The sequence below is a fragment of the Phlebotomus argentipes genome, unplaced genomic scaffold, assembly GCF_947086385.1.
Source record: "Phlebotomus argentipes unplaced genomic scaffold, Phlebotomus argentipes genome assembly scaffold_18, whole genome shotgun sequence".
In the NCBI taxonomy this organism is placed as follows: Eukaryota; Metazoa; Arthropoda; class Insecta; order Diptera; family Psychodidae; genus Phlebotomus; species Phlebotomus argentipes.
In genome coordinates, this window is record NW_026776177.1 from 7,693,009 (window position 1) to 7,720,947 (window position 27,939).

General features: G+C 47.9%; 3 protein-coding genes and 1 long non-coding RNA gene across 6 annotated transcripts; 1 reads left to right on the forward strand and 3 right to left on the reverse strand.

The window, feature by feature from the left end:
• Positions 1–9: 9 nt before the first annotated feature.
• On the reverse strand, positions 10–1,862 carry LOC132259731 (transmembrane protein 161B). The gene is made up of 3 exons (XM_059757481.1): positions 1,732–1,862; positions 565–1,629; positions 10–502 (listed from the first exon to the last, which is right to left on the reverse strand). The coding sequence occupies exons 1-3, from the start codon at positions 1,732–1,734 to the stop codon at positions 98–100; spliced, it is 1,473 nt and encodes a 490-aa protein (XP_059613464.1). The 5' UTR covers positions 1,735–1,862; the 3' UTR covers positions 10–97.
• A 288-nt stretch (positions 1,863–2,150) lies between these two features.
• On the reverse strand, positions 2,151–4,568 carry LOC132259937 (ATP synthase subunit alpha, mitochondrial). Its single transcript, XM_059757775.1, has 3 exons — positions 4,449–4,568; positions 2,644–4,020; positions 2,151–2,561 (listed from the first exon to the last, which is right to left on the reverse strand). Exons 1-3 carry the CDS (start codon positions 4,512–4,514, stop codon positions 2,352–2,354), a joined length of 1,653 nt encoding a protein of 550 aa, XP_059613758.1. The 5' UTR covers positions 4,515–4,568; the 3' UTR covers positions 2,151–2,351.
• Positions 4,569–4,770: 202 nt separating this feature from the next.
• Positions 4,771–5,838, forward strand: LOC132260316 (uncharacterized). Its single transcript, XR_009468362.1, has 4 exons — positions 4,771–4,883; positions 4,963–5,062; positions 5,132–5,199; positions 5,570–5,838. It is a non-coding gene; the product is annotated as an uncharacterized LOC132260316 (long non-coding RNA).
• Positions 5,839–6,483: 645 nt separating this feature from the next.
• On the reverse strand, positions 6,484–27,835 carry LOC132259484 (uncharacterized). Of its 3 annotated transcripts, XM_059757133.1 has the most exons (7): positions 27,285–27,835; positions 18,107–18,169; positions 12,896–13,629; positions 12,126–12,350; positions 9,358–12,062; positions 9,077–9,285; positions 6,484–8,747 (listed from the first exon to the last, which is right to left on the reverse strand). In XM_059757133.1, the coding sequence occupies exons 1-7, from the start codon at positions 27,325–27,327 to the stop codon at positions 7,096–7,098; spliced, it is 5,631 nt and encodes a 1,876-aa protein (XP_059613116.1). In that variant the 5' UTR covers positions 27,328–27,835; the 3' UTR covers positions 6,484–7,095. The 3 variants fall into 3 exon arrangements, with proteins under 3 accessions (XP_059613116.1, XP_059613115.1, XP_059613117.1); XM_059757132.1 differs by having other exon boundaries at positions 9,358–12,350; XM_059757134.1 differs by lacking the exons at positions 18,107–18,169; positions 27,285–27,835 and adding an exon at positions 17,242–17,555 and having other exon boundaries at positions 9,358–12,350.
• Between the last annotated feature and the right edge of the window lie 104 nt (positions 27,836–27,939).

Consider the following 27,939-nt stretch of genomic DNA (forward strand, 5'->3'; position numbering starts at 1 on the left):
CTCGAGAGGTTTTCGTCAAAATTCACTATTCCTAGTCATTTATTCGCAACATTCCGAGTAACAAGAAAATATTGCAGGCTCACGACTCACGTGGGGATTAGTTCTTGTCGAAGTAGGACTGGTAGATCATGCCCAGGGACGTGGCGGCGAACCAGGCGAAGCAACTCCACCATGTGGCGAAGCCGAACAGCCCGCGGTACACGTCCTCGTTGAAGACGTTCTTCAGGCTGCGCAGCGACAGTTGGATCGCTTTGGCCGAAGACATGATGCCCTCGTCGCTGGGCTCTGGTGTCGTGGGTAGTAGATCCTCTGCCGGACATTCGGCCGCGTCCACGGGAGCGCGGAAGAGGGATGACCAGCGATAGCCGCCCATAGTCTTGTACATGAGCGCCAGGTAGAGGCACATAATCACGGGCGCCGCGTACTGGACAGTGACCACGCACAGGTAGTAGAAGATAGAGGCCACTTTACGCTGCAGATCCACATTTGTAATCCTCCCGACCTGGAAAGACAGCCAAAAATTGGGTGAGAATTGGGAGAAAATTGAGTTACTCAGGCGCTGACCTCCTTCTTCTGATCCTCGATGCGCTGGTGGGCGAGATTGAGGTATGCCTGCAGATAGAAGGGCATCAGGACGAAACGCAGCACCACCACAATGACGACGAGGATGAGTCTGGTGGTCTCGAAGGCGTGCGGAGTCATGAGAGGCGCCTCGAGTCCGCGGAAGACACGCTCGGTGAGATAGTCGCGACTGATGGGCTTCACCCACATGATGACGAGCACGAAGGGCAGCGCGAAGTTCACATTGAGCAGCACCTGCAGCAGCCGATTCTCCTGGCAGTACTTCAGCAGATCCCAATGCATCCGCGCCATCCGCAGGCCTGGGAAGGTGAATACGGCGCCCAGGAGGCCACACATCACGGCTATGCAGAACTTCACGATGATCTTGGACGCCGGGCCGCTGGAAGCAATGCCCTGACTCTCGAGGAACACCGAGGCGCTCTCGTTGAAGACGCGATACGCGCGATCCAAACCCACTTCCAGCGTGCTCTCGTCCACAATGAGCACCATCATGGCCACCAGTAGGTAGGAGAAGCCCGTGACGATGCACGTGGAGCGCTCGCCGATGGACTCCTCGCTGCGGAAGTATTGCACTGTGAGGGAGACCAGCAGCCGGAAGGCGAAGAAGATGACCAGCAGACACCACATCATGCTCAGGTTCACCTCGTCCTTCGGCGGGATGAAGTAGCTCACCACCTCAGAGATGACATACACCACGGCCGAGTAGAGGCTGAAGTCCACCAGCCACTGGTACTCTGTGTAGTACCGCAGGTGCACCACGTCCAGCGCCGAGATCTTGGCCGTCTCCAGCTGAATATTGAGATTCTGCGGCACGTGGAACACATTTGACTTCTCACCATCCTGCGCTCCATTGCGCTGGCGGTTCCCAGACTTGCCCTTGCCCTTCGGCACGCCGGCCAGACTCTTCAACTCGCTGTCGGACGGATAGAGATATCGTGTGAGTCCCGTGGAGCAGAGAATCCACTTGGCCAGCGAGAAATGCGGACTCAGCTTCTGCATCAGGCTCACCATCACCAACGTGATGACCAATTGAGCTCCAAGGAGCGCCTATAATTAAATCACGACCCCATGAATTCCGGATAACCTCACAATCCCCCAAATGTGCTGGAAACCAGTGATGTCCGTGAGGATTCAGGCTGTTCTACTCACCATTTGCTTCTGTGACTAGTTTTCGGTAATTTATAACAAAGAATTAATACATTTTCGCCATTTAAAGCGATTTTTGGTGGATTTGTGAAAAATTCCAAGATATTTTTATATTTCCTGACACCCACTTGCATGCCAGTGTCCCTGGACGTGCAAGTACTAAAAGGCGTTTGAATGACTCTTTAATAACGGTTAAGTGATGAAAAAAGCACTCAAATCTCGTGAATTAACACAAATTCTCATAAAACTATTACCTTATGATACTGCAATATGTTTTATAGATATTTAATGTGAAGAAATTGCCTTGGAATTAAAGATTCCCCTGAGATTCCTCACTCTTCTTCCTTCTCCCCCAATGAAACATAGCTGTAGAAATTCCGACAGACTTTCGTCAGACATTTGGCTAATGTAAACATCCATCATTTCAATTATTAACCTTTTTATTGGACTCCCTCATTCGCAATCAATCGAATATAATCCTTCCTCGCCTCTGGCACTCGCTTGATGTCACCGACAGGTTCTACTGTTCCTTCTTTCACTGTGTTTCCTCAATTAATCTCTATTACAACTCTCTCGAAATCGTTAATTTAAAAGGTGTTTAAGAGGAGGGGCCAAACATCCGTTTAACCCGTGAATGTGGCCAAGAATTTGGTGACAATCTCCTTGAGCTTCGCATCAGTTTGATCTGTAATCTTACCGTCAGTCGCGATCTGCTGCAGGAGTGCCTTCTCGTTCGACTTCACGTGCTCAGTGAACTCCTTCTCGAACTTGGTGATCTTCTGGGGCTCCATCTTGTCCAGATGCCCTCGCACGCCGCAGTAGATGACAGCCACCTGGGGATGAGAGTAGAGAGGATTTGATTCAGAGGAGTCTCTCAAGCTGTGAGTGTTTGTGTGGGAAAGAGGCGGGAATTACCTGCTCTTCGATGGCCATGGGCACGTACTGTCCCTGCTTCAGGAGCTCCGTGAGACGCACACCGCGGTTCAAGAGTTGCTGAGTGGCGGCATCCAGATCAGAGCCGAACTGCGCGAAGGCGGCCACCTCACGGTACTGAGCCAGCTCCAGCTTCATGGAACCGGCCACTTGCTTCATGGCCTTCGTCTGGGCAGCGGAGCCGACACGCGACACCGACAGACCCACGTTGATGGCTGGCCGGATGCCCTTGTAGAACAGCTCGGTCTCCAAGAAGATCTGTCCGTCCGTGATGGAGATGACGTTGGTGGGGATGTAGGCAGACACGTCGCCGGCCTGCGTCTCAATCACGGGCAGCGCCGTGAGCGATCCACCGCCCATGGCGGGGCTCATCTTGGCTGCACGCTCGAGCAGACGCGAATGAAGGTAGAACACATCGCCGGGATAGGCCTCACGACCGGGGGGACGACGCAGCAACAGGGACATCTGACGGTAGGCCACGGCCTGCTTCGACAGATCGTCGTAGATGATGAGCGCGTGCTTGCCGTTGTCGCGGAAGAATTCGCCCATGGCGCAGCCCGAGTACGGGGCCAAATACTGCAGCGGGGCGGCATCTGACGCCGTGGCAGACACGATGATGGAGTAGTTCATGGCGCCAGTGTCCGTGAGACGCTTCACGATCTGGGCGACGGTGGAGCGCTTCTGGCCGATGGCGACGTAGATGCAGTACAGCTTCTTCGACTCGTCCTGGCCGTCGTTGAAGCGCTTCTGGTTGATGATGGTGTCGATGGCGAGGGAGGTCTTGCCGGTCTGACGATCGCCAATGATCAGCTCACGCTGTCCACGGCCGATGGGCACCAGCGAGTCCACAGCCTTGATGCCAGTCTGCATGGGCTCGCGCACGGAGATACGAGGAATGATGCCAGGGGCCTTGATGCCCACACGGAAGCGCGTCTTGGACGTGATGGCACCCTTGCCGTCGATGGGATTGCCCAGAGCGTCCACGACGCGTCCTAGCAGCTCCTCGCCTACAGGCACGTCCACAATGGCGCCGGTACGCTTCACGATGTCGCCCTCCTTGATCAGCTTGTCGTTACCGAACACCACCACGCCCACGTTGTCGGGCTCCAAGTTGAGGGCCATGCCCTTCAGCCCAGACGAGAACTCCACCATCTCGTCGGCCTGGATGTTCTTCAAGCCGTACACACGAGCGATACCGTCTCCAATGCTCAGCACGCGGCCAGTCTCGTCCAGATCGGCCTTCGGCGCGGCGCCCAGGATGCGCTCCTCCAGGATAGCCGAGATCTCAGCGTTCTTCTGGCTTGACACATGAAACTTGCGAGCCGCCAGCGAAGTGGCCGGATAGATCATCCTGGCGACCTGCGAAAATTAGTACAAGTTTTAGTACACTCTCCATGGAATCGATCGGCTCTGCGGAGATTACATAATCATCAAGTTCCAGTTCCGGCAGCGCCACTTCCCGAACTCCCTCGCTCCCATCGCCGGCTCCCGTCCGGGAATGGGCCCATCTTGTGACCCTGCCGCCTGATTATGTAACCCAGAAAAATTGCATAACTCCCACTTCGGGGTGAGTTTTCCCCGACTTTTTCATCGCCCAACCACTCAATCACTCTCCAGAAACCACCAATAAATCCCCACGCAGGTTTTCCTCCCCTTTTTTGCACCCTCAGTAGCCACATTCCTCGCCTTTCCGGGCGGTTTTCCCTGACAAGATAACGAGGTGTGATGTGGAAATGCAAATCTCTGGAAATATCGCTCTTCCCGGCCACTTTCCGTCATTCACTCACCTGTGGCGATGCCCTGGGCAGGTTGCGCGCAACGGTGGCGGCTAATCTCGCTGAGAGGAGCGACATTTTGGGTTCTTTTCCTAACACTCAACACACTTTGCAACTTGTGAAAAATATGGAGACCCCTATGGAGAACGGATTCCACGATCCGAAATCGTCCATGGAATATCTTCCACTTTTGTTCCTATAATAGGAATAAAATCCTCGGAATTCCAAGCTATCCTCCATGGATAAATTCCACTTTATTCCAAGCAAGATACCATGGAATAATTCCATACATATTCCTTTTGGCCATCCATGGATATTAGAATGGAACATTTTCCATGGTGCTAAATCCGCGGAATATCCATGGGTTTTCCACGGAATAATTCGCTCTTTGCGCGTCCCCACGCGATTACGTCAGTCTTGTGAAATTCTTCTCATAGGAAAGAACGCGTAAGTATTTTCTGTACTTTTCAGTACTAAAACGTTAAGTTTTTAATGGTAAACACTCTAAGTTTGGTGATATTTCCAGGAAAAGTGCTGAATGTATGCGATGGAGACGGCACAGGGACCCCACAGTCAGAGAAGACTCGAGGTTTCCGGACAACGTCAAAGTAGGAGAAACAACTAATGTAAGTATGGAATTATCGAAACATAAGAGATATATCCTGTTTTCTATACTGAACATGTCTTTTTTACAGGAAAATAGGATGCGGAAAAGCGGTTACCGGAGGATCTACTTATCCGACAGAGTGTGACTCATGACAAGGTAAAAAATGTTCTTCATGTTCTCGAATTCCTATGGCGAAAATCCATGGAACATCCTATAAATAACCATGGAAGATTTCCATGCTAGAATTTCATCCATGGTGAATCCCTTGGAACTCCGTGGATCAGCAAGGAAAATCCTTGGAATTCAGCATGGAAGATTCCATGCTGAATTCCATAGGAATTTAGCTAGGATGATTTTCCATGGATTATTTCCCACATTGCTTCCAAATTTTCCATGGTGACTTTTCCCATATATGGAAGATTTCCATTGTGATTCCATTGACCAATCCAAGGACGATTACAAGGAATACCATGGAGGGAATACCATGCAAATATACGATCAGTAATTTGTGTATTCTATTTTCCAGCATTTCTCAAACATATTCGGACCGGTGCGAGAAGACATCAAAGAGCATCTCGACATCCGGCGACCACGGTAGCAGTCGTCTAGAAGAGTAGCAGTCCCTGGGAAGCGGCATAGCAGCCACCAAGGCAACGCGTCATAAAAATTTGATACACATTTGTAAGCTTGATAGTTAATATTTAATAAATACAAATCCAAATATAAATGAGTCTTTTTTTTGGATATTTTGGGGCGGAGCGCCGGGAATTTCTGGGAGAAATTTCACACATTGGAATTTCCTCCATGGTATTCCTTGTAATCGTCCTTGGATTGGTCAATGGAATCACAATGGAAATCTTCCATATATGGGAAAAGTCACCATGGAAAATTTGGAAGCAATGTGGGAAAAAATCCATGGAAAATCATCCTAGCTAAATTCCTATGGAATTCAGCATGGAATCTTCCATGCTGAATCCAAGGATTTTCCTTGTTGATCCACGGAGTTCCGAGGAATTTTCCATGGATGCTATTACGCGGATTGCATGGAAATCGTCCATGGTTATCCATTGGATATTCCACGGATTTTCGCCATAGGGACGGGCAGGGAATGCTTCGAGATGTGGCCGCACTGCGCTGCTGTCGTCTTCGAAACGCGAAATTTCCCGACACGGCAGCCAACTTGGCAACTGATGGGCGCGAAAGTGAATTCGAAATCAGCGCAGCACACTGCAAAAATCACGAAAAGCCAGAAATTCAGGGATTAAACGAGAAAAACTCCTGGTTTTTGGAAATAAAAATGTTTTAATGGAAGACTTTACGAAAGAAAATAATAATGATATGCATAATGGCATATAATTTCTTAAAAATGTAACTTGTATACATATAATGTAGGTAAGAATATCTTTTACATATTTAATTACCTCTTCGTTTTTCTTTTCCTTTTTACTCTCTAACCATATTTATCTCCATATTTCTATAGTAATATATAAAAATACAGACTACAATTTAATTTAAATATTCAATAGAGTAGAAATATTTTCTCAAAAAAATTCCTCTGTGGCTTTTTTTCTACTTTCTCATCATTCCTATTACTTGAATATGTCTTAATTGATATCTTCTTCATTATAGTCATTCCTATCTATAAACATTTCATCTCATGCTGTAATTCTCTTCGTTCAATATAATTCTGTGTGATTGCACCAGTTTGCAGCTACTAATAAACACAAAAATAAAAAGATTATAGGGCGAAAAAAGGAGCAACAAAATAGGGCGAAATTACAATCATTTCAATATGATCAAATTGAAAGTATATAACGCAAAAAAGGGACCTTTAAAGCTATCAAATACCAAAGCACATTTCAAATTCTCATGAGTAGCCACAGGATTAGCGGGGCAGAAGAATTTGTAAGTTTGCAAAAAGAAGGAATATCCGATAAACACACACACACACTCAATAAAATTACTATCACGAGTTTGAACAGAAGGAGGCAACGGTGCATTTATGGTCTATATATGGATTGGCCTCCAAACGAGGCCCCAGTAAATTTGGCACTACGTGTCAAACGATGCACTCTTAAGTCTTTTCTCTGGTAACGTGGCCACCTCGGCGGCCGCGAGCGCCTGCTCCGCGTCCGGAGCCTTTCTCTTCAGCGCCACCGCCTCGCCCATGCCGCCCTCGATGGTGTTCCCGGGCAGTGCGCTGTTCTCGTTGCCGCTCAGCGAGTCGTCGGGACTGCCCTCGTCGCCCTCGTCCGTGTCCGACTCACCAACCTCGTCTACACCGCGGCTGCCGGGCGCGTTCCACTGCGCCAGCTTCGTGGGGTCGCTCTCGTGCAGCTTCTGCGCCAGCGACTTCAGGCTGGCCAGCGAGTTCTCACAGTCCGTCGTGTCGATGTCCGTGAGCGTCATACCCGCGCGCTCGATCTCTGCGTACGTGCCAAAGGGCAGTTTCCCGTGGCACTCCAGCCGCAGCACGTGCATCTTCGAGCGCAGGTGCTTCGCCAGGTGCCCATGAATCCTGAACGCCACCTTGCAGTCGCTGCACTTGAATGGTCTGGGATTCGTGGTCGTTGGCACGCCGAATGTTGACGTCCTGGACACCTTATTGTTGTGCCCGTCGCTCCTCTCGTGCTTCCTCAAGTGTCCCTGCGTGCGGAAGCTCACCGCGCACGGTTCACAGCGATACTTGCGCTCCAGGAAGTGAATGTTGAAGTGCAGATGCAGCTGAGAAGGTTTCTGAAACGTCTTCGAGCAGATCTCACACACCGAACGCCCGTCCTCGTGGATCCTCGTCAGGCGACGCCCTGGCGAATACGATCCAGTTGGAAATTCAGGTGTCACGCGCCCATTCTCCTGAACAACCACCGTTCTGGCCAGAATACTCGCAATCTTACCCTCAGGTGCTGGTTCGGGCACTTCAGCACCACTCTCGAAGCCTTCGTCGCCCTTCGGGAACAGCAGCTTGCTCTTCGAGGCCATCTTCAGATACTCTGATGCCACATTCTTCGCCACATCATTCGAAGATCTCACAGGGAAGCCCAAACTCTTCACCACATCGATTTTCTTCGAGCTGGCGGCGATTTCTGCTAGAGTCTCCATGCTGCTCGATGTCTTGTCCGGCGAACCTTCGCTCTTCACATCCTTCTGTGGACTACCGAAGCTGCCATTGTTCAGCACCTCCGCATTCTTCTGGCACTGCTTCATCTTCGACCCCTGCAGCGCTCTCTCCGTCAAGTACTCCTGCAACAGCTTATTCCCATCGATCTCCGCATTACCGCCCACTGAACTGGCGGGAATCTTGTCCGTTATCGACACGAGGGAAATCAGGAAACTTGCCGGCTCCATCGTCGTCACCACGTCGGCCACTTTCGTAGCGGCAATTTCTCGTGGCTTCGTGAGATCCATGGGAACATTCCCGGCGTCGTCGTAGTCAAAGTCAGTCGGCGGCGGAACGACAGCAACTTTGTGGATGTTGGGATTCGAGTAGTACTGCTCGAGGCGCGGGAAGTCAAGAATGGCCGGTGGGGAGTTAAATGTGATGACTCTGCGCTGTGTCGACTGCACTTCCGCCAACTGTGCCGGATGTTGGGGCGATTTGACAGCTGGCGACTCAACAGAAGACTCCGAAGCGCCCGTCATGGCCAGCGACAGCAGACACTTGGCGGCCTCGTGCTCTTGCAAGCGAGATTTGGACTCGTCAGCATCTGAAAATGTGAAATAGGAAGATTTAAAACTAGTTCAACCAATGGCTAAAAGAATAGAATTAAAAATGGGCGGGGCTTCTTAATAGGCAGAGCCTGATCCTTCCAATGCCAGAATATCCTTTCTTCCTCTTCCAAAATCCTCCCTTCAACTTTAATCAGTGTTCAGGGTGAAGAAAGCCAGTATAAATGTAAGCTGATGTTGCGAGAAATCCCAGCTCAGTGCGTCACATTCGTGAATAAATTATATTACAAGTCCATTATCTCACAAGAGACGCGTCTTCGTGTGTGGAATAAATATAAACAGAGAAGAGAAAAAAGGTCAAACTCACCACTGAGCTCTGAGTCTGGCTCATCACCGTCTGATTCATCATCAGAGTCTGAATCACCAGGAACAGTGACTTGTCTCTCCTTATTCGCATCCATATCGAGTACCTCATCGGACACTGTCATCGGAATGGGAATTATTCCCAATTCCTCGCACTTCTTGGCATGCGACTTGGACTTCATGTGCTTCGTCAGGTTGCCCTTCGTCTTGAAACTGCAAAGTGTGCGAAAGATAAAGAAAGATGTTAATGAGAATCTTCAGGATGACAGAGACAGCGGAATGTACCTGAAAGCGCAGTACTGGCAAGTGTACGGTCGGATGTTGGTGTGTGTCCGGATGTGTTTCTTCAGCATCGAAGGCTTCCGGCAGCGAATGCCACATGTCTGACAGACGTACCGTCCGAATCCTCGTCCCTTCACATACTCATAGTCCTCGGTGCTCTCGTATCCACCAGGCACTGAGCTCACGCCTGTGGCTTCGCTCTTCTGAGTAGTCGTCTCCTTCTCGCTACGCTCCGGCTTCTTCTCAACCACCGGCAGCGGCTTGTGAAAGTGGTGCTGCGTCTGATCCTTGTGCGTGATGACGAAGGGCGTGCAAATTGTGCCCTGCGACTGGATGGACTTGGTCTCCTTGAACTCCTTCGTCGAGTGCGCCACCGTGAAGTTCATCGGCCGATGACGGGAGTCATAGAGCGAGATCACAGCGTCGGGCTTGAGCCCAAGCGGATGAGGATTGCTCTCGGCGCACACCTGCCATTGGCTGTACATGGAAATGGTGCGGATGTGATGAGGCAGATAAATGGGCTGCGTCTTGTTCACTGTGCAGTAGAAAGGCTTCGTGCTGCATTTCAGGCCGAGATATGTGTAAGCCTGGCCGTTGATGTACATCTGGATGCATGTCTTGGACGGCCTGGGCGTCTCCGGTGAGATCAGAGGCAGAGTGTTTGTCGTGGGCGTGATTCCATGATGTCTCTTCGGGATAAATGTACCCGGCTTCAGCGGCAAACTTGTCGGTCTCAGAAACTTCGTCGGTTTCTCTGGCACCTCCATCGTTTCCTTCTCCGGAATTTCCACAGTCACTGGCTGAGTTGCCAGTTTCACCTCGGGCTTCTGAATGCTGTCGAATGTGAAGTGATTTTCCTCTTCAGCTCCACTCTCGGGCTTCCTGGGACTCAAGTTGTCCGCAATTCTCGCAAAAATGAAGCTTTTCCTCGCCACTTCTGGTTGTTTCACCTTCCCCAGAGTCTTCAGCCTCTGCTGCTCCCTGGCTCGATTCTTCTCCTCCATCGACTCAATCTTTATGCTGGGGATACTAAGCGAGAGTTGCTGGTGGCCATTGAAAAGAGGTGGATCGGCGATTTTCTTCGTCAAGCCAATCAGTGACTTCTTCACACTTGGACTGGGCGTTCTCTTCACATCCACCTTCATCGGGGTCGATGTATTAGGTCCTGGAATCCCCGGAACGAAGGGTATCAGCTTCCCGCCGTGGAGAATCGTTGTTGCATGCTCAGGTCCCACAGAGACCGGAGGCAGCGTCAGTGGATTGTAGGCAGTGATGGGATTTATGGGCGGAAACTGAAAGTGAGTGATTCCAGGCTTCACGAGAGTCGGTGCACAGAGAGTCGAAGCGACCAACAGACTTGGCGTTAGAGGATTTATCGGTGGTGAATCCCTCGACGTAGATATCTTCTCCACCTTCCCACCAGAATATAGCCCAGGCGTCCTTATAGAGATATTCTGCTCAGAATCTGATCCTGGAGACTCAGAAACGATGCTTCCGCCAGAAGAGTCTCTTCTTATCCCATCCTCCTCATACTTCAACTTACCGTCGAACTTCTTCACCATCTCCAATTCCCCTCCATACATCTCCCGATTCTGACTCGTGTGCGGATCACTGGGAGGCATTGGCATCGCTCCCTTCACGGATCTGAGGTACTCCAGACCAACCAGGGACAGAGCGGGATTCTTCGAATTGCTGTACAAAGAATTATTGTACTCCAGCCGAATTCTCTTCTCGCCAGGCTCCTGATCAGCTGCAAAGGAGATTGACTGATCCGGTGGTCTCTTAATCTGCTTCGGATCATGATTCACATGTGTAATCACAACTTCATCACTTCCTTGCGCCGTTCTTTTGTCATCCACCAGCCGAGTCTTTCCCAGGAGCGGTCCTGGCGACGGCAGAGGAGCCTGAACTCCCGCCGTCTGACTCGTGGAAGCCACCAGAACAATCTTCTCTGGCTTGGGCTTCGGCAGCTTCAGCTGTGACTGCGCGAGCTTGGACAGTGTCGATGGCATTCTCGGTGGCTGCCTGAGTGTGCATTTGGCCAGATTCTTCAGCGAATTGGGATTATACTTCTCAGGCAGATTGACATGGATGGAGTTGCTGCGCGAGTACTTGTGCGACGGACTGCCCACGGGACTGATGGGGGCGCTGTGATTCCCCTGGCAATAACCGATGGAATGGTACGTCAAATTGTCCTTACTGCGGAAGGTGATTTTGCACAGCGGACACGTGTGGACTGCGTCCTCACCATCTCCGCCCGTGGCGCCCTTCCATTCTAGCAGCAGACCCTTGATAATAGATCCTTCGGGGTTCTGCGGATGATTCGCCACAGTGGTGAGATTAGTGTTGCTAAAGTTCTCGCTGTAGCACCTCTTCCTCAACTGTTCGCTGCTCTCCGGCACCACTGGCGGCGCTTTGATGAGATTAAGAGGCTGCGCAGCTGTCGGAGGCTGACAACTCCCGCTCGGCTGACTAATTTGCGAAGTGTGAGCATTCATCTTGGCCAGCAAATTGCCCTCCTCGCGATGTACCTTAACAGACGGCACAGCAGCACCTTTGGCCACTTGTCCATCCTGAACACTCACGCCACGGGTAATTCCCGTGATCTTGTGATACTTCTTCTGCAACGGTGGCTCCACATCCTCCATTATGGCCTCATTCTCCGAGATAATCTTGGAGATGTGCTGCTCCAAGTCCTGTTGACTAGCCTGCAACGCATTCGCCACAGTTAATCCAGTATCTTCACACGACTTCCTAAGTGTCTTCCTCACCAGTTGATGGGATTGATGGGTTGATGGCACTGTTTGAGGCAGATTCCTCACTGTATTCGGTGGCACTTGGCTTTCCACTTGGCACTGCACACCCACCGAAGACTCCGTCGATTCTTCTTTGGTGTAGAAGGCAGCTGCATTGTGGAACTTGGGTTTGTACGGTTTCTCAGGCATTTGATACGGTGACACGACCCTCTCGTCCATTGGCGATGCTGTTCGACTCACCTGGAAGAGACGAGCAGAGAGATTCCCATTAGATCATGAGACACCCATTCCCCAGATGACTCACAACCGCATATCAGCACAAGATTACTTAGTGATAAGAAGCTCGCTCTAACAAGAAGCTCACGGTCAATTTCCGGGAAAATCCGCACAACAATCTTGCAGATGTTTCGAGATTTCGCGGAACTTTTATCACTCTTCAGTGTAAATAAAAATAAAAATACCAACTTTGAGAAATATTCTACATAAATTCCCAGAAAGTATCTTATTTACACATCGAAACCGCAATTGATCAATTCTGGCCAGTAGAATCGCGGGGATTCCAAGCAACTTGCAGCGCAGAAATTCACGTGAGTCAACCAGAGTCGTGATTAGGAGAGATTGGGGCACTGCGAATAGCCAAACCCATGAGCAATTAAAGAGACGAGGAATTCGCATGAGTCACTCCGCAGTTATCCCGAAATCCCACCCTCCCACAGGCAATTGAGCGCGTCCTGCGAGGGTGTGTTTTATAAGGGAAGCCGCCAAGGAAGAAGACTATTACTCACCACATCTGATCCGCTGGCGTTGCTGCTGAGATCATTCTCCTGGTCCGACGTGAAGCCCAAGTCCTCGTCGGGTGGCGGAGCCTCGCCCTGGAGGCGCAGCGTGTGGGCCCTGGAGCGGCAGTGTTTGTACAAATTACTCTTAGTTTTGAAGGCAATCCCACATGGAGCACATGGATATGGACGTTCATTCGTATGCGATCGGATATGTTTCTGCAGCACTGACGGCTTTGTACAGTTCAGATTGCAATATTGGCACACATTTCGCCCTGAGCTCGGTGGATTCTGGTCAGCGGCGGCCTGGAAGCTCACGGAGTTCTGCTGCACCTGCGGCTGAATCTGCACGATAGGAATCTTATTGGGCAGCACCTCCTCGCGCTGTACGTGGATGTCACAGCGATCTACACCGTTCACAGTCGCCGGCGGCTCCTCGGCCGCTGCACGCGCCCTATCACTATTGCCACGCGAGGCGGACTCTGTCGTTGGCACCGCGAGACAGTCATCAACTGTTGCACTGGCAATTCGCTTGAACTTCTTATGCAGGTACTTGAGATCAGATGAGTTTGTCGTGCTCGTTGAATTGTTGTTGTTTATGCTGCTCCTCACACCCTCCGGCTGCTTCTGCTGCTGCTGCTGCTGCTGCTGCTCACCCGACGCTTTCGGCGGAAGTTCGACTGATTGCGATGGAAGCGCTTTCACGCCTTCCATCATTCGTGGTAATCTGCCACCGGGATCATCTGCAAGACAAGCACACAGTAGAAAGTCAGTTCAGCACTTGAACTTTGCCTGCGAAGCCACGTAAAAATCGCCTCATTGACGCAAAGTTGACTCTTTTTTTCGTTCGACGCATCGCGTTCATTCAATGATAATTTTTCCATGCCAAATCACAACACATTCACACCCTATGTATGCTAATTCTCTCGTCAGTTGAATGAAAATGACGATCGCAATTATACTTGCATCACCACTTCAGCCTTTTCATTGCATTTGGGGCGTGCTCACGTGCCACAATCCCTCTGCTGGCGAATCGCTCAATCAACCCTTGGCATGAGATGTTTAAAATAAAACTGATCATCTGCAAACACACGCCAAGAATGCCACTCGAGCATCCTTCGCACGTCTCTCAGAGGTGTCATCACTTGAGAGAGATTTTGCAGAAAAGTCTTCCCCAGTGATGAAATCACCAGCAAAATCGTACGCCAGCGAAACGCAAATAATTGCTCGACCTTGAGGACTTTGCACGATGCCATTTGTAAGTTTTGAATTTTTCCGTCCACTTTTTTCCTCCTCTCTCTCTCTCTCTCTCTCGCGCGCGCTCTATAGAACACACCGCCGCCAACCAACACACGTCATACGTAATATATTCCCCACTTGGCAAAAAGAGAGCATACAAATATAATACCCAATCGTTATACATTTCATTGGGTGTCCCAGCGCACATCTTCCAGTGCGACAGACGTGCTAAATTGAATTATCTCTCTCAACTCTCTCGCAACATGTTGATTTTTGTTATTGTTCACTTTGCACTTACACCTTCAGGCCAACACACACGGACTCTTCTCTCACTCTCGTGTGTACCAAATGATATCATATTTAACCAGCACTCTTCTGTCTCTTCAAACTCAATTCTTCAGATGGCAGCGCGCGTCTATGAAATCATCCCAAAACATTGCACAACATCTTTCCGCTTCAGCACTCTTTGCAGCCAAAAAAAAACACACATGATAAGGCCCAAGCTCGACTAAGCTTATGAAAGTGCTGGGCTTTCTAGGGATCATTCGAGATGTGAGGCTTTCGTAAGACACACACTTTCTTTTTCTTGCAACTTAACCTTTAGAATCCTTAAAAAAATCGTTGAAGCTAGAAAAATCGGTTTAGACTTAGTATTTCAAATCATATGCATTTTATTGTGATATAACATCTGGATGCATTGCAAATCAAACCACAGCATGCTTTTGCTCATTTGCATCACAATTGCGATGAGCAACCAACGGCATTTCGATGTGTACTGAACTATAAAACGCTAATCAATATCTGTTATCATTCTTGGCTGATCACAAGGAAGGAGGAGATTATGTGGAATCCCAACCCATGAAAATATCGAGAAAATCAAGAGAACGAGGAAAAAAGACAGAGACAAGAAGTCGGAGTCTCTTATCACGAATAAACCTTAATTTGCTATCTCCCCATCATATGATTAACTTTTCAATATAATTTATTGTACGCGTGTACATAGTCGCGTTATATTTAGGCATGTGGCCGCGGGGAGACGCCGAGGGGGAGGCGCGCTGGAGAGCGCGAGGAGGTGAAGTGTGGTGGGGTGGGTGAGATAAACAGCGACGATTGACGATGGTCTCTGATTCATCGTACGAACATTTCAGTTGCTTGCACTCTTCTCACTCGTTCTCTTCGCACTCCCCCCTCTCTGCTCCCCTAAGCATCCTTCATCTCGCTCACACCCGCTCTTGCCACCCATGCGTCTGTCCCTGTTGCGCGCGCGACGGGCAAAACTAAGTGTGGCGTAAAAAATGCCAACAGGAAATTGAATTTCTACCCCTCACTCCAGTGTAAAAAATTAAGAAAATTGAAATATATCGCCTTATTACCCCTCCTCACCCCACCGCGTGTCACTTGCACCCACGAAGAGCGCGTGGGAAGAGTGAGAATCTACGCTCCCGATCATCGATGCTCTCTTCTCTAGACAAAATCATATTCCGTGATTTTATTTTAGACACTCCACACACAAGCACAGCACCAGGGAGAATCCAATGATGACGTCAAGCCACGAAGCCACTTCTGTTAATCTTTTTCTCTATCTCTCATCGCATTCGTCTCTTTGGGAGCGACCGAAAAAATCCACCTCTTCTTCTCCTCCCCACTCAGCTGTCATCTCTCAAGACCACACACTTTTTTTCTCCTCTCAAATATTTGTTTTCAACTATGAGCAAGTGTGATTTTCATGAATTTGTCACACTCGCAAGAAGTGAACAAAACTCTCAACTATGGCAAATTTTTCTCTCCCCTCCAAAAAACACAGTCGTGAAAAAAAAGTTATCAATTCATACATGAGAAATTACACACCGCGACTGTGAATAGAAAAGAGATGTGGGAAAAAATCTCATAAATTCCCATGCAATAAAATCCATAGCTTATCATTTGACTCTTTCTCAGAATAAACATCACTCTCGCTCGCAATTGCATAGAGAAGATCCTCTCTCTTTTCTGAAAATTCAGTGTCGTTTTTCTAGAAATGAGACTCTCTTCTTAACCATTCATGGAGAGATCATTTTGCTGCACATAGATGAAGTGTAGGAATCTCTGTACAGCGTGCATGTTTTCTTATAGGCATCTTCTGAATTCTAATGAGTCATTGAGATAGATTACTTGAGCGGAAATCAACGTAGACAATTTGCAGCAAAACTCCACGAGAGAATTCCGCCAGTGATCAAGTTTCGTTTAGTATGAATTATTGACATTAAAACCTTCAACGGTTTTTGTTTTATTTTCGAGTCTTCTCTCACATGAACTTTTCAAGGAAGGACTCCTCCTTCATCCTTAGCGGTCTTTTTAGCAATGTTAAGGTCCAGCGAACACTCACGAGAGGTCACGAACTCAGCCATTGACCACATTTCGCACAGTAGCAGTCAAAATCAACATCTAAGCTCTTTGTTATTCATGATTGACCTTATTCAGACAATTCCGACAAACATTTCGTCATTCAGAGACAACGACGGAAAAAAATCGGTCATGATTAATAGATACTGCCACAGCAATTCCAGCCACAGACTTTTCGGGGCTTCTACAAGTATTCCTTCCATGACACATCACTGATTTGTTGATAAAGACTAATTAGATACTGTGGCAGCGGCTCAGTTACGTGCAGAAACGACCACAGGGTGACCCAAGCGACTTCGCCACACTCAGCGCCGCTCAGCATGCGAATAGTGGGCGCGAGGAGTCGCACTGTTCGCCTCGGCACGAAAAAAAACAACAACAATATCACTTAAGAAGGGTGTAATCAATGATTAGGGAAATATGTGAACTCATCACGCCATACTCCAGATAACTTTTTTTCGCTCCTTAACTCCCAAGCGTGATAAGGGAATATTTTTAGTGTCTCACAGAGAGACGATGTGAGGCACATGATGATGGCCAGGGAAAAAACTGCGATGCGAAGCAATTACAAAGCTCAACTTTGCGCGCAATGAAAACATGAACACATCCAAATTATGTAAGAAATGTCTGATAAAATTGCAGAAAAATGCCTTTTATCCACAACAGTGTGAATGTGATGTTTTTTTCTGCTACTTGTGTCCAAAGAATCACGAGGTTTGCTGTGTGGTATTCACCTTTGAATGGCGTGCCAAAGTGCAAGATAAAGAAATTTAGACCCGCTCAATCAACGTGGACAACTTCAAATGCACGATAAGAACAAACTGATCTCGCGCTACTGGATAATTGCCATGAAACTATGACACCTTCTCTCCACTCGCGCCCTGGCAAAAGCCCACACTTCACTCAAACACTGCAAGGTGTTAATATGAATTCCTCTTCTTGAGAGTCCAATTCGCGGAGCTTAATTTGCGTTTTTCCGCGAACACAGTCCAACGTACTGACACACCGAGTCGCTAAAACTTGCCACAAACTCCCTGCTGAACGCTTCACTCTCGTGGTGTCGGCAACTAGACTTTTTCCACATACAAACTGACATTTTATGTGGAACGTTCTGATAAGAAGTGCTGAGCTAGTGTTGAACACCCATCTTCTGGGCAGGGATGTCCAACACTCTCCAATTTAAGCGATGTCCCAATCAGAACTCTCTCCGATCAATCCTGGTCAGTGGTGACAAACCCAATTGAACCGAATTGGGTCAGTATGAAAAAGCAAACTCTGTTGGAAAACTCCGCACCATATTGACCGAATGGCGAACCCTGATATTTCCTCCTTGCATTCGTCGTGAGCAATTGACGTCAGTTGTACACACGTTCACATGGCCGAAGTGTGCACGAAAGCGATACAAATGTCCAAGTAATTTGTACGATAAACTTTGATACTGTCCGATAAGCACTTCAGCACACAGTTCAGCCACTCAGTCATTATTTGAAGCTCCCCCTTATCGGGGCTCCTTCTCGTTCACACAGCCAAGAAGCCACACAGTCACACTATTAATACGCAATATCGTGAAATTGCCAATTAAATGCTGTCAAGACTTACCTTTCAATTTTCCATCATCAATCGCGATAACGCCAACACTTTCGGTCGTCCTCTTGCTATTCTCTGCAAAAGACAATCAAGAGAGAAAGAGCTCAATTAGACACATCAATAAATCCTAATGTTATTGTTCTCGGCAATTTATTAACGCCAAGACAATATGAGGAGAAAAGTTACATGGAAGAATGACGTAAAATATTATCACTGTTTCATGTGAAGTTCAGCTGTGCCATTTTTTGCTTCTTTTCCTCTTCAGACTTAGCGTTAACTCTTAACCACAGCTTTAGGAGAGAGCGGAGCATCTTTGAATAGTCAAAGTGTGCATAAATATTATCTAATAACATGCATATATGAAGATCTTGATCAGCTATTCGAACAAATTTGTGCGAAACGCCTCAATATTACCACTCCAAAAAGCCCCGTTCTGCCCTAAGTGGCTTTATTTGCATTTTACATGAAATGCTTAGCATAGAGAGACCACAAGGCAGTCTTGCGTGTAATAATGTGCTTCTTTCCGAAAGGAGCACAGAAAAAGTGAGCGATAATAGAGGCCGTTGATAAGACTGTATTCTCATTAATGTTTTCATAAATTCTAAATAGTATAATGACACTGTGGCAGCTGTCGGAGTTAGCCAAGGACACGTCCTGATCTATCATCCAATTAGATATCAAGATGGAAAAATTAATCACTCTCTAAAAGCGATGCTCAATTGAGGATGAGAAAGAGACGCAAATGACAAGACAACCCTCAGCAATTCATGCATAATTCAAGATTATTCCACTCGCCCATTGAGCAGTTCACTCCCTGGAAAGACGGTCAAAACTGTCAATCAAGAGTGCCTCCGGGAGGAGAGTTCGAGACACAAGACGAGAGCTCTCTGTGAGAAGCCTGAAGAATTGACGAGGACAGCAAAAAATCGAGCGGAATTGACGATGATATAAAAAGTGGAATGAGCAAGTCGCCATGCCGATAAGCCTGAGAGAGCGCGCGATTCTTTTGAATGGGAATCCACACAGCAATCCTCCTCGCCTGTGGACGGAATATTATTCTTGAATGAAACAATGAGCGAAAATGTATTCCACCTTGTTGCAATCTGTTTGATATCGAACAGAGAGACTTGCTGAAAAACCTGAATTACCACGAGAGTGCCTCCAAACGCAGAGAATCACCAACACGATCGGGCGCGCTACTCTTGTTTTGTAAGCCAGCAGCGGCAGCAGCCATTGGGAAGCAAAGGTCGCAGCGCTGCAACAAAGCGAAAAACCAAAACCACGCGAGAATTCAGAGACCTCTCGCATGTGTTGGCGCGCACCGAGAGTCTCAAATGCGTACACAACATGTGGGATTCCATCCCGACCTCGCTGTGTGTGTGTGTTTTGAAAAGTGTTTCACAGCCACGATCGTCTTTCTAAACGAGTTTCTCTCATTTCTGCCCCACACCTTCCCCGAACCCGCGCGTGTCTCGCGAACTCAATATTACATTGGCGACCGAAGAACCCCAACAACACTTTGTTATCCTCCGCGCGCTCCACTCAACGCAGCCCAAGAACTTTCCTCGCGCGCACACGAGATGCCCGTCGTCGTCTCGCTCCCCAATTTTCCTCGCAGGCCACTAAACTAGTTTCGCACTTTTTCTCTGTGTTTACACCGTCGCCACACACGGCAAAATCCCCACATCCGGCGACGGACAGCTCGACCTCAGCGATGCCACGGGGAATCATAATCAAAGAAGAGAAGCCGAATCTTTTTTAGTCCCTCCACAATTACAAACACACACACAAGAGACAAAGGAGAATCACCCGAATTCAATCCAACTTCACAGATCTTCAACTTTGATGTCCAATAGACAGATTTAGCGAAGGGCGGGGCATTTTGGGCAGCAGCAATTGTCGCTTGGGTCAATTTTCAACTACTTTTGCCCTCCACTTTGTGCACACAACGCCTGTGTTTTGACTCTACAAGGCTCCCAGTAAAATTTCATATGCCATCTGTTGATTTACCACATAGCATTTTGTCAACAGTAATGTGTGAACATGCGCGTGAGAAGTCACTATCGCTGGCGATAGTGGGGTCTCCCCATCCCCGCCCGTTGGCGCCCCAAACGCCCCCAGCATTCTTCCTCGTCCGCAAATTGTCACACAGTACATTATCCATTATAAATAGCCCTCGAGTGAGAAGCATGAAGATGGGTTTAAATTTAAATATCGTCCACCTCAGATATTCGCACGTTATGTAGATCATGAGACAGTTGACATGACGATGGTACAGACGCAATTGAGGGAATCTTCAGCCCGAAATAGATCGCGTCAAGCATTGAGGTATTCCAAGTATTTCGATATGTACACATCTCAGGAAAGCTGAGAGAGGAAAGAAGGTTAGAGTCTCTCCCTCTCTCTCTCTCTCTTTCTCTTTGAGTACCTAAATATGATTTCTCTTGAGAAATAAAAATAGCATAGTTTTTTTCCCTCCCCAAATCAATTCCCAGACTTCCAATCACGATCAGGCAGTGAATTCACCAGGGATTTTTCCATGCTCTTGCGCGTGGGAAGCTACGCAATAGCCAACAATTCACATAATTGTCCTAAAAGACACTCTGGCGATTCCTGGGTCTCAAGACATCTCAATACATTAACGGTCAATTAGAATGTGGCAAGTGTGAAATGTCTTCCTTTACTTGTTCTTCCTCCAAAAAAATAACTCATTATGAGGTTCACCACGACGCCGTGGTCTTTTGAAATTCAAGTTTCCAATTTAAAGACACCAAGTCTCTCTCTCTCGTTCTGTGTTTATAAACATTGAGAATCGCTGCTCAGCTGCCCCTTTATTGGCAGCCAACACAGCATGGAAATTGCCAGTGTCGATACAAATAATTTTAAAGATGATTTAAATCTATAAATAGAGTGAATTTATTTTCCGGGAAACCTCATTTGCTACTAATGAATCTTGACGAAGAGATAATTTTATCGTTACAAAGACCGTACAGAAATATCTCGGCATTCACCACACATTCGCATTTAGGAGAATGACTTACCCAAGTAAATACCTCGGGAAGTTGAGAGAGAAAAAATTGCACAACGTGACGCGAAGTCCAGCTTAAGCATCTGACAAATTGCCCTGTTTTTCGCGATAGGCGGAAAATCCACCGCGATTCGCTATAAATTACTGTGGAGTTCCAAATAAAACACCAAGATAAAGCACTAGCGAAAGTTGATTCACGTGGAGTTGGAATTTCTGGGGACAAAATGGACTGTGAAAAGTGAATCTGCACTCTAGACATAAGGTCAAAACTATTTTCCATTCACTAAAGAACACTTTTTAGTCATATTTCTGATTTAAGCATCATTGGCGAATGAATCTTCAGATATTCATCAGAATTCGGCTTCCTCTCACATCAATCTCTCTCTTGTGACTTCAATTGTGCTCTTCCCGATCGATCACATTAAGAGCTGGATGAGAAATTCCCTGCTGACTAAAATAAGACACTTGGGAGGAAAAACCCCTGAGAAAAACCTGGCGATATTTACATTTCTTGGCTTTGGAATGTTTGAGAAAGAAATTCTACAGTATCACACACGCGAGGCGCGATGTCATCTGTGAAAATATCGAAAGAGTCACACAATCTTTGTCTACTACACAAATATTGTCACCCATCTTCTCTCTGCTGAAATATAACTTCAAGGACGTCACACTGAGTGGTGAGTTAGCATCCCAATAAAAGCTAAATTTCTGCCACTACTGGTCTTCTGATAATTACCCATAACTAAGCTATCAGCCGTCATCGTGATGACCCGTCTAGTGCGCATTGACGTAAGACGTAAACAAATATGCCGGATCCGCGATCTGGAATTCGCGGCCGCCAATCAGGATGGCATCTTGGCGACCGCTAAAGAACAAAGGTGACTTCTATTCCTGAATTCTGAATTCCTTTCTTCTCCATCACCACCATTCTTGCGATGAGAGTGGGAGTGTGAACCAGTTGACATTGACTGGCCACTACTTTTTCTCCATCTCGCGAAAAACAACCGCATGTATTTTAAATATTGGTGGCTTGAAAACCAAACACCGCCTCGCCTCTTCCTCCTCTGCGGACCCATTATTTTAGGCCTCACGCATTCCAATCTCACCATCTTGCTCTCCGCCTTTCCACAGCCACCCACATTCACCCCTCAGCTTCACTCTTTCTCTCTCTCTCCTCAATGCGTCACTCCCGTCGCCATTTAACCGTTTCCTGAGAAGGGCAATTGCGAGACAACGCGTCGCTGTCCGTGGCCTTTGTCCTATCATCCCTACACTTTGCACGCGAGATGCGCCAGACGCCCATGGAAGTGGCGAATTCCACTGGCACGCACTGAATCTCCTCAGCTTCCTCTCTCTCCGTCGCACAGTCGCCCGTCCCGCTCAGGCGCTGTGGCGAAATGGCTAAAACACAAGGGCGACGAGATGCGCCCAAAGGACCCTCGAGAGACTATGCCTCCGATGCCGGAGATTCATTCAGCACACACAGGGCAAAAAACGCCAGCTTACGTGTAGAGGAAGAATGTAATTGATGATGTGTTGGTTGGAGACACGATGGCAAGCTATAATTTCTTCTCGCCAGTTGAGAAAAGCTCTCTAACCGTACAGTCCATCCTCTCTTTTGGTGTTGTTTCTAGAGTACCGCCGCCGCTGAGGAGACACCCAATGGATTCCTGGGAGTCAACAAGTCAACAAGTGGGAGCGGGATGGCATGAGATAAAAGTCGAATGATTTACACAAAACATGTTTTACGTCGAAAGAGATTCCTCTCCTCGAGAGACCAAATCGTCAAGTTGGCGCCAAACCAATGAACTCACAAGACAAAGTGGAGAAGCACACAACCACACGCGGCACACAGCTTCGCGCGCACACAGCCACACAAGTCCTCCTCTCTCTCTCTCTCACTCTGTCTTCGCCCACGAAATGAAATCGAATTACACGGAATGCACATGTGCGACAGAGTATTTTTAATGGGTCCTCTGACGCTTCACTCCTAATTAGCTCTTCCCTTCGCCACCCCCTCGCGCCTCATTTTCAATTATCTCCGCACAGCCTCACCGAGAACAAAGGCGTCACACCGATTCCCCGGAATTCCCTCGCAATACACAGAAATCCATACCGTAGAAAACCCGAGAAACTCTGCACACTTCAGCGCTCAGCTCAGAAATCAGGGCTTCAGACAGAACCCGCGATGGAAGGACACTTTGACAGGCATTTCTCTGAATTTCCAGAACCCCTCAATTGATTTCCTCGTATTTTGTATACTTCAAAGTCCCATAATAACGTGTATTATTAATAACGTCCAGACATTAAAGGCTGAATTAGTCATTTTGGGTGATAGTAAGTTTCTTCAAATCCTCAATTAATCTGAGCTTTGGAGAATATCAAATGAAATCATGTTAATTAACACTTCTCAATTGCATTTCATGATGTGAATCGTTCTTCTGCAGAGCATAATTTGCATGAGTTCTTCAATGCTCATAATAATATCCTAATTCGGGTAGTTAATAAGAACAGAACTTGCCTTAATTCCCAGAATTATGATCAGAGATTCACCGTTTAGCTCTAATCTGATCCACTTTTGCCAATCTAACGTGCGCTTCGTACGCACAATAGCATTAAATAAATCGATGCTGCCTTCGATCAACACCGCATAACCCCCGAAGGTTCGCTCAGTAAAGTGGTGAGTGATGGGTTAAGTGGAGCTTTGCCCCCTTTGTCTCACCCAATCGGCAAATTCCATGCGTCTGCCTGATTTCTGCAATTGGCTTCGGTCGCACAATCAATTTTAATTGCAATTAGGAGACTCTTTGCACATCGAAATTGGTGCAATTCACCATTTAATTATTCAAGAAAAACAATCGCCTCGAGACTCTTTGTTGCAACGCCTGACCTTTTTTTCCTCTCCTTTCGCTGCGAGAAGAATCACACACAGGACAAAGACGGTGGCGTCGATGGAGAGTTTGGGGAGCAGGTGTTATTGCCAAATTAATTCAACAGGCCGCAGCAAAAGGGCGAAGAAGTGGTGAAGCGGGAATTCCCTTCGCCGTCTCTCTCTATTTACTTTGATTTCTTTTTCCTCATCTGCGCCTCTTCGGCGTGCATTAATTCTCCCTTTATGCCTCGCATCTCTCGGCAAATGATTCCAACAGACAGAGGCGAAGATGAGGGACTTGATGGCTGGCTCTTGCTCTTTTTCCATCCTCTCTCTCTCCATTCGCGCCGCCTTTTGCCTCCGGTTCCATTACCTCGTGGTGTGTGTGCACCTCTGCCGTCTTGCCAGTTTAATAATTTCCCAGTCATCTCAGGCCAGACGAGCAGAGTCAGCCTGGCGGCCAATGTGGGATCCGAGAGATTGGAAAGGCGAAAGAGGAGCACTTGTCTCTCTTTTGTGTTGATTTAGTTACAAATCCTATACACAAAAGGTCTCTCCCATTCTGCTGTATTGCCTCATTTTCGAATGTTTTCCTTCTCTGCCTCTCACTCTCTCGCCCCTTCGCTGGAGGATTTTTAACAATATTTTTCGTGAGCCTCTCTTCTCGCCAAGTGTGTCTCTCTCTCTCTCTCTATGCAACACAGGTACACAATTCCTCGCCTCTATTGAAGAAAAAAGGCCTCACAGTGTGTATAGACAGAGAGACAAGTTTTATATGACGATTCCAGTGATTTCCAAGAGAAAGAGCGATGATGATGAAAAAGCGTCTTCACTTGTTCACTTCTTTGGGATTCTCCTTTGATGTCTTCTAATACACAATATGACGCCTCCATGCCGGCATCCGCTGCCGCCATCAGATTGTAGCGATTATGCGAGACATGAAACGCAAAGACCATCGCCTCGTCCTCCACTCCTCGCGCCCCAGGTCATCGCTCAATTGATCTCTCGGCCGAGGTGTACAGTTAGGGAGCCGCCGAGGTGACCAGCGACTCTCTGTGCGGGTTTGGGGCACCTAAACACCGTCCACAGTGTATCAGAAATGCCAATGGAACCGACGATACTCCTCTCGCCTCTGCTCCTCTCCCTCTTCGCCCATCGATGAATAATGCCACCTGTCTGATCTCGAAGGTGTCCATCGTAAAAGTTGGATTGCTTCATGGACTCGTTCCTTTTTTACGTCTTTTTCGCGTTGCCTCCACGCCTGTAATTTATCTTGTGGACCACGAAGAACTCCATCCGACTCTCCGCCAGTTTCAGCAGTCATCTCAAATGTTGCGTGCTAAATTTTCCTCGCCACAGCTGCCTCATATGGTACGCTTTTTTCCACGTTTCGCCGTGTCGCTGAGCCTCCAACCAGTTTCAATTGATGCCGATCAGGAACCACACTCTTGAGGCTTGAAGGCTTCTTAGAGTCATCACCGTACGTAATCCAGTTTAGGGGAATTCCTAGGCTTTTCTGTGACCTTTGCAGCCGACTTAATGACGCCAAGAAGTGACAGAGACACCTAATGAGGGACAGCAAGTGTAAGACAGGGTGCATTTCTCCCAAATGACCGTCGCCAGCCAAGTGGTTTCACTCCTTAATGGGTTAAGGGAATTCTTGTGAGGCTTCCATTGTCTCCCAGAAGTCCCAGACGTTGATTAAGAAGGAGGAAAAGACTCCGCATGAAATTCATAGAGTGACACACACCAAAATGGGAGGCAACTTTATTACAACATACGGAATATTTTATCGTTTTCACCTTCTCAAAGACACTTCCTCAAAATTCATTTGGTGTGCAATGGCAAAAAGCGATTTCTATATACACCTTTCCATTCATTCCCAACACTCTTGTGTGTCGCCCCAATATACTTTATACCTGTAGTCGTTCTGTTTTGCTATTTTTCCTCTCTCAATTGATTTCTCACTTCTCGGGAGGCTTTTAACCTTTTTTTCTCGGGAAGCCATAAATGCCTGGGCATGTGAATAATTTTCATAATGAAATACGAGAGCTTTAGCGCACTTCTTTTTCGCCAAACAACACTGTCTGCCATGTGTATATTTGTGTCGTAATGGCACATTTTGCCCTGGAGTCGCGCATTGTGAAAATGTGGAGCGAAAATTAGTGGAAACTTTTTTTCTTCTCCACACTGGCGGAAAAACACGTTTTTGGCGTGATTTATTGGGTGACATTTTATTGGCATTTCCAATGAAGCGATAATCCAATCTGATTAGAATCTAAAGCTGAATTCGAAGAATATGAAATAAAGTGAGAAATCATGAGAATCGATCTAGAAACAACTTCCTTGTGCTTCATGGCTGCGATGGAGAGTTTTGCAGAAGTCTTTCAATGGAAAAAGAAGATTCATTGAATTGATGAGCCAGAAATGAGCTCAGATTTCAGTTCAGGATTGTTATTGGCCTTATTGCTCCGCACACCACTGTACAGAGTTCAGCAGCGGATTAATCAGCCACGCGGGATCTCAAGTGGCAGGGGTCGAATTGGGGAGTCCAGAAATCGTCCCATTGAGTGAAACTAATAGAGCAAATATTTGCTTTAGCATTTCCTGATTCAGAGAGCGCCCTCGATCTTATCGAGACACTCAATCGCAGACGCGCGCGCTCATCATCGGCTAACGGACGGGCAATTTTGAGCTTTGTGCGCGGCCCCAGAGAGTGCCCCATTGCTGAGAAGCGCCCAGGAGCCATCAGGCATGCAACAAGCCAAGAGGCGCCCAGAGCACTTCACAAGATACACGCTGGCGTCGTGTGCGTGACAGAACCGCGCTCACTGCGCGATCGTGGTGTGCGTGTGTGCGGGAATTCCCTTACGTAACGACTCGGCAATTCGAATGTGGTGGCGCGCGTTTGCCAATTTCTGCTCTCTGTGTGCTCCCATACAAGAAGCCAGAACTCCACCAGCCATGGCGTGGGCTTTGCCCATGAAAGATGGCACATTTTCCGATTTCCTGCTCCAGCGAGCTCCACCCATTCAGGGGATCACCCAGTGATTCATCTCCGCTTCCCGTCCCGCGGCGCGAGGGTGTCCCCACCCCACGGTCGCTCTGCACACCAGCGGAGTCGCCTGATTTCACACGAAATATTTTCACCATGACTCCGCGCCATCAGAGATCGCGCGTAGGCCCGAAATTCCTCTCCCTCTCTCTCTCACTCTGGCTATTTGGCTGGGGCTGACAAAGACGGCGCGGGGGAAGAGCGGGTGGTAAAAATAGGACAAAAGACAACTTACTTGACGCTGCTGCCTTGGCTGAGACTCCTTTCCTGCGACCCATGACGTCAGCAAATGATGTTGATTATCTCCAATGCAAAACAATGTATAACCCTCTCACTCACACATGCACCGACCGAATGGTCCATGAATGAAATGGCAAAACTTCAGCCTCTCACGCACACCTTCTCGCTCTTGCGCGAAAATTCCTCTACTCTTCCCTCTTGCTCACACGCGCGCGCGATTTTCCTGACAAATGCACTCTATTTTCGTCACTCTGTGCATTTTTCCACCACGTCTCGCCTGAATCACCCCCACAAATCCCGGCCACACTGTGTGCGCGCCCAACAAGAGTCTGGAAGATCGCGTAGTCAGGGAGTTCCGCTATGGCGGCCTCTATTTTGGCATGCTAACCAGAGTTTTCACTGTTCACCATCGTCAAGCAGACACACCACCTGAGGCACTTGTCTCTGCAGCAGGAAATATATGCATGGGATGCACTTGTTTTCTCCCTCTCAAGTCACTCCTCAACACCACGAGTAACATCAACCACTCTCTTCGACGGTTCAACACAAACTGACGAATCGCGCTGATGGCCTCCGCCTGACAGCTCCCCTCCGCCGACACCAGCGCCACTCGCGACGCCCGCCGCGCCTCTAGTGGAAGAAAACACCTC

Excerpts from the sequence above, each read along its gene's own strand:
- LOC132259937 (XM_059757775.1), bottom strand. The coding sequence starts at position 4,514 with ATGTCGCTCCTCTCAGCGAGATTAGCCGCCACCGTTGCGCGCAACCTG. Across the intron at positions 4,021-4,448 it reads TGCCCAGGGCATCGCCACAG|GTCGCCAGGATGATCTATCC; the intron begins GTGAGTGAATGA and ends TAATTTTCGCAG. Across the intron at positions 2,562-2,643 it reads CCATGGCCATCGAAGAGCAG|GTGGCTGTCATCTACTGCGG; the intron begins GTAATTCCCGCC and ends TCTCATCCCCAG.
- LOC132259484 (XM_059757132.1), bottom strand. The coding sequence starts at position 27,327 with ATGGGTCGCAGGAAAGGAGTCTCAGCCAAGGCAGCAGCGTCAA. Across the intron at positions 18,170-27,284 it reads AGCCAAGGCAGCAGCGTCAA|AGAATAGCAAGAGGACGACC; the intron begins GTAAGTTGTCTT and ends TGTCTTTTGCAG. Across the intron at positions 13,630-18,106 it reads TGATGATGGAAAATTGAAAG|ATGATCCCGGTGGCAGATTA; the intron begins GTAAGTCTTGAC and ends CTTGTCTTGCAG.
- LOC132259731 (XM_059757481.1), bottom strand. Across the intron at positions 503-564 it reads TCGAGGATCAGAAGAAGGAG|GTCGGGAGGATTACAAATGT; the intron begins GTCAGCGCCTGA and ends CTGTCTTTCCAG.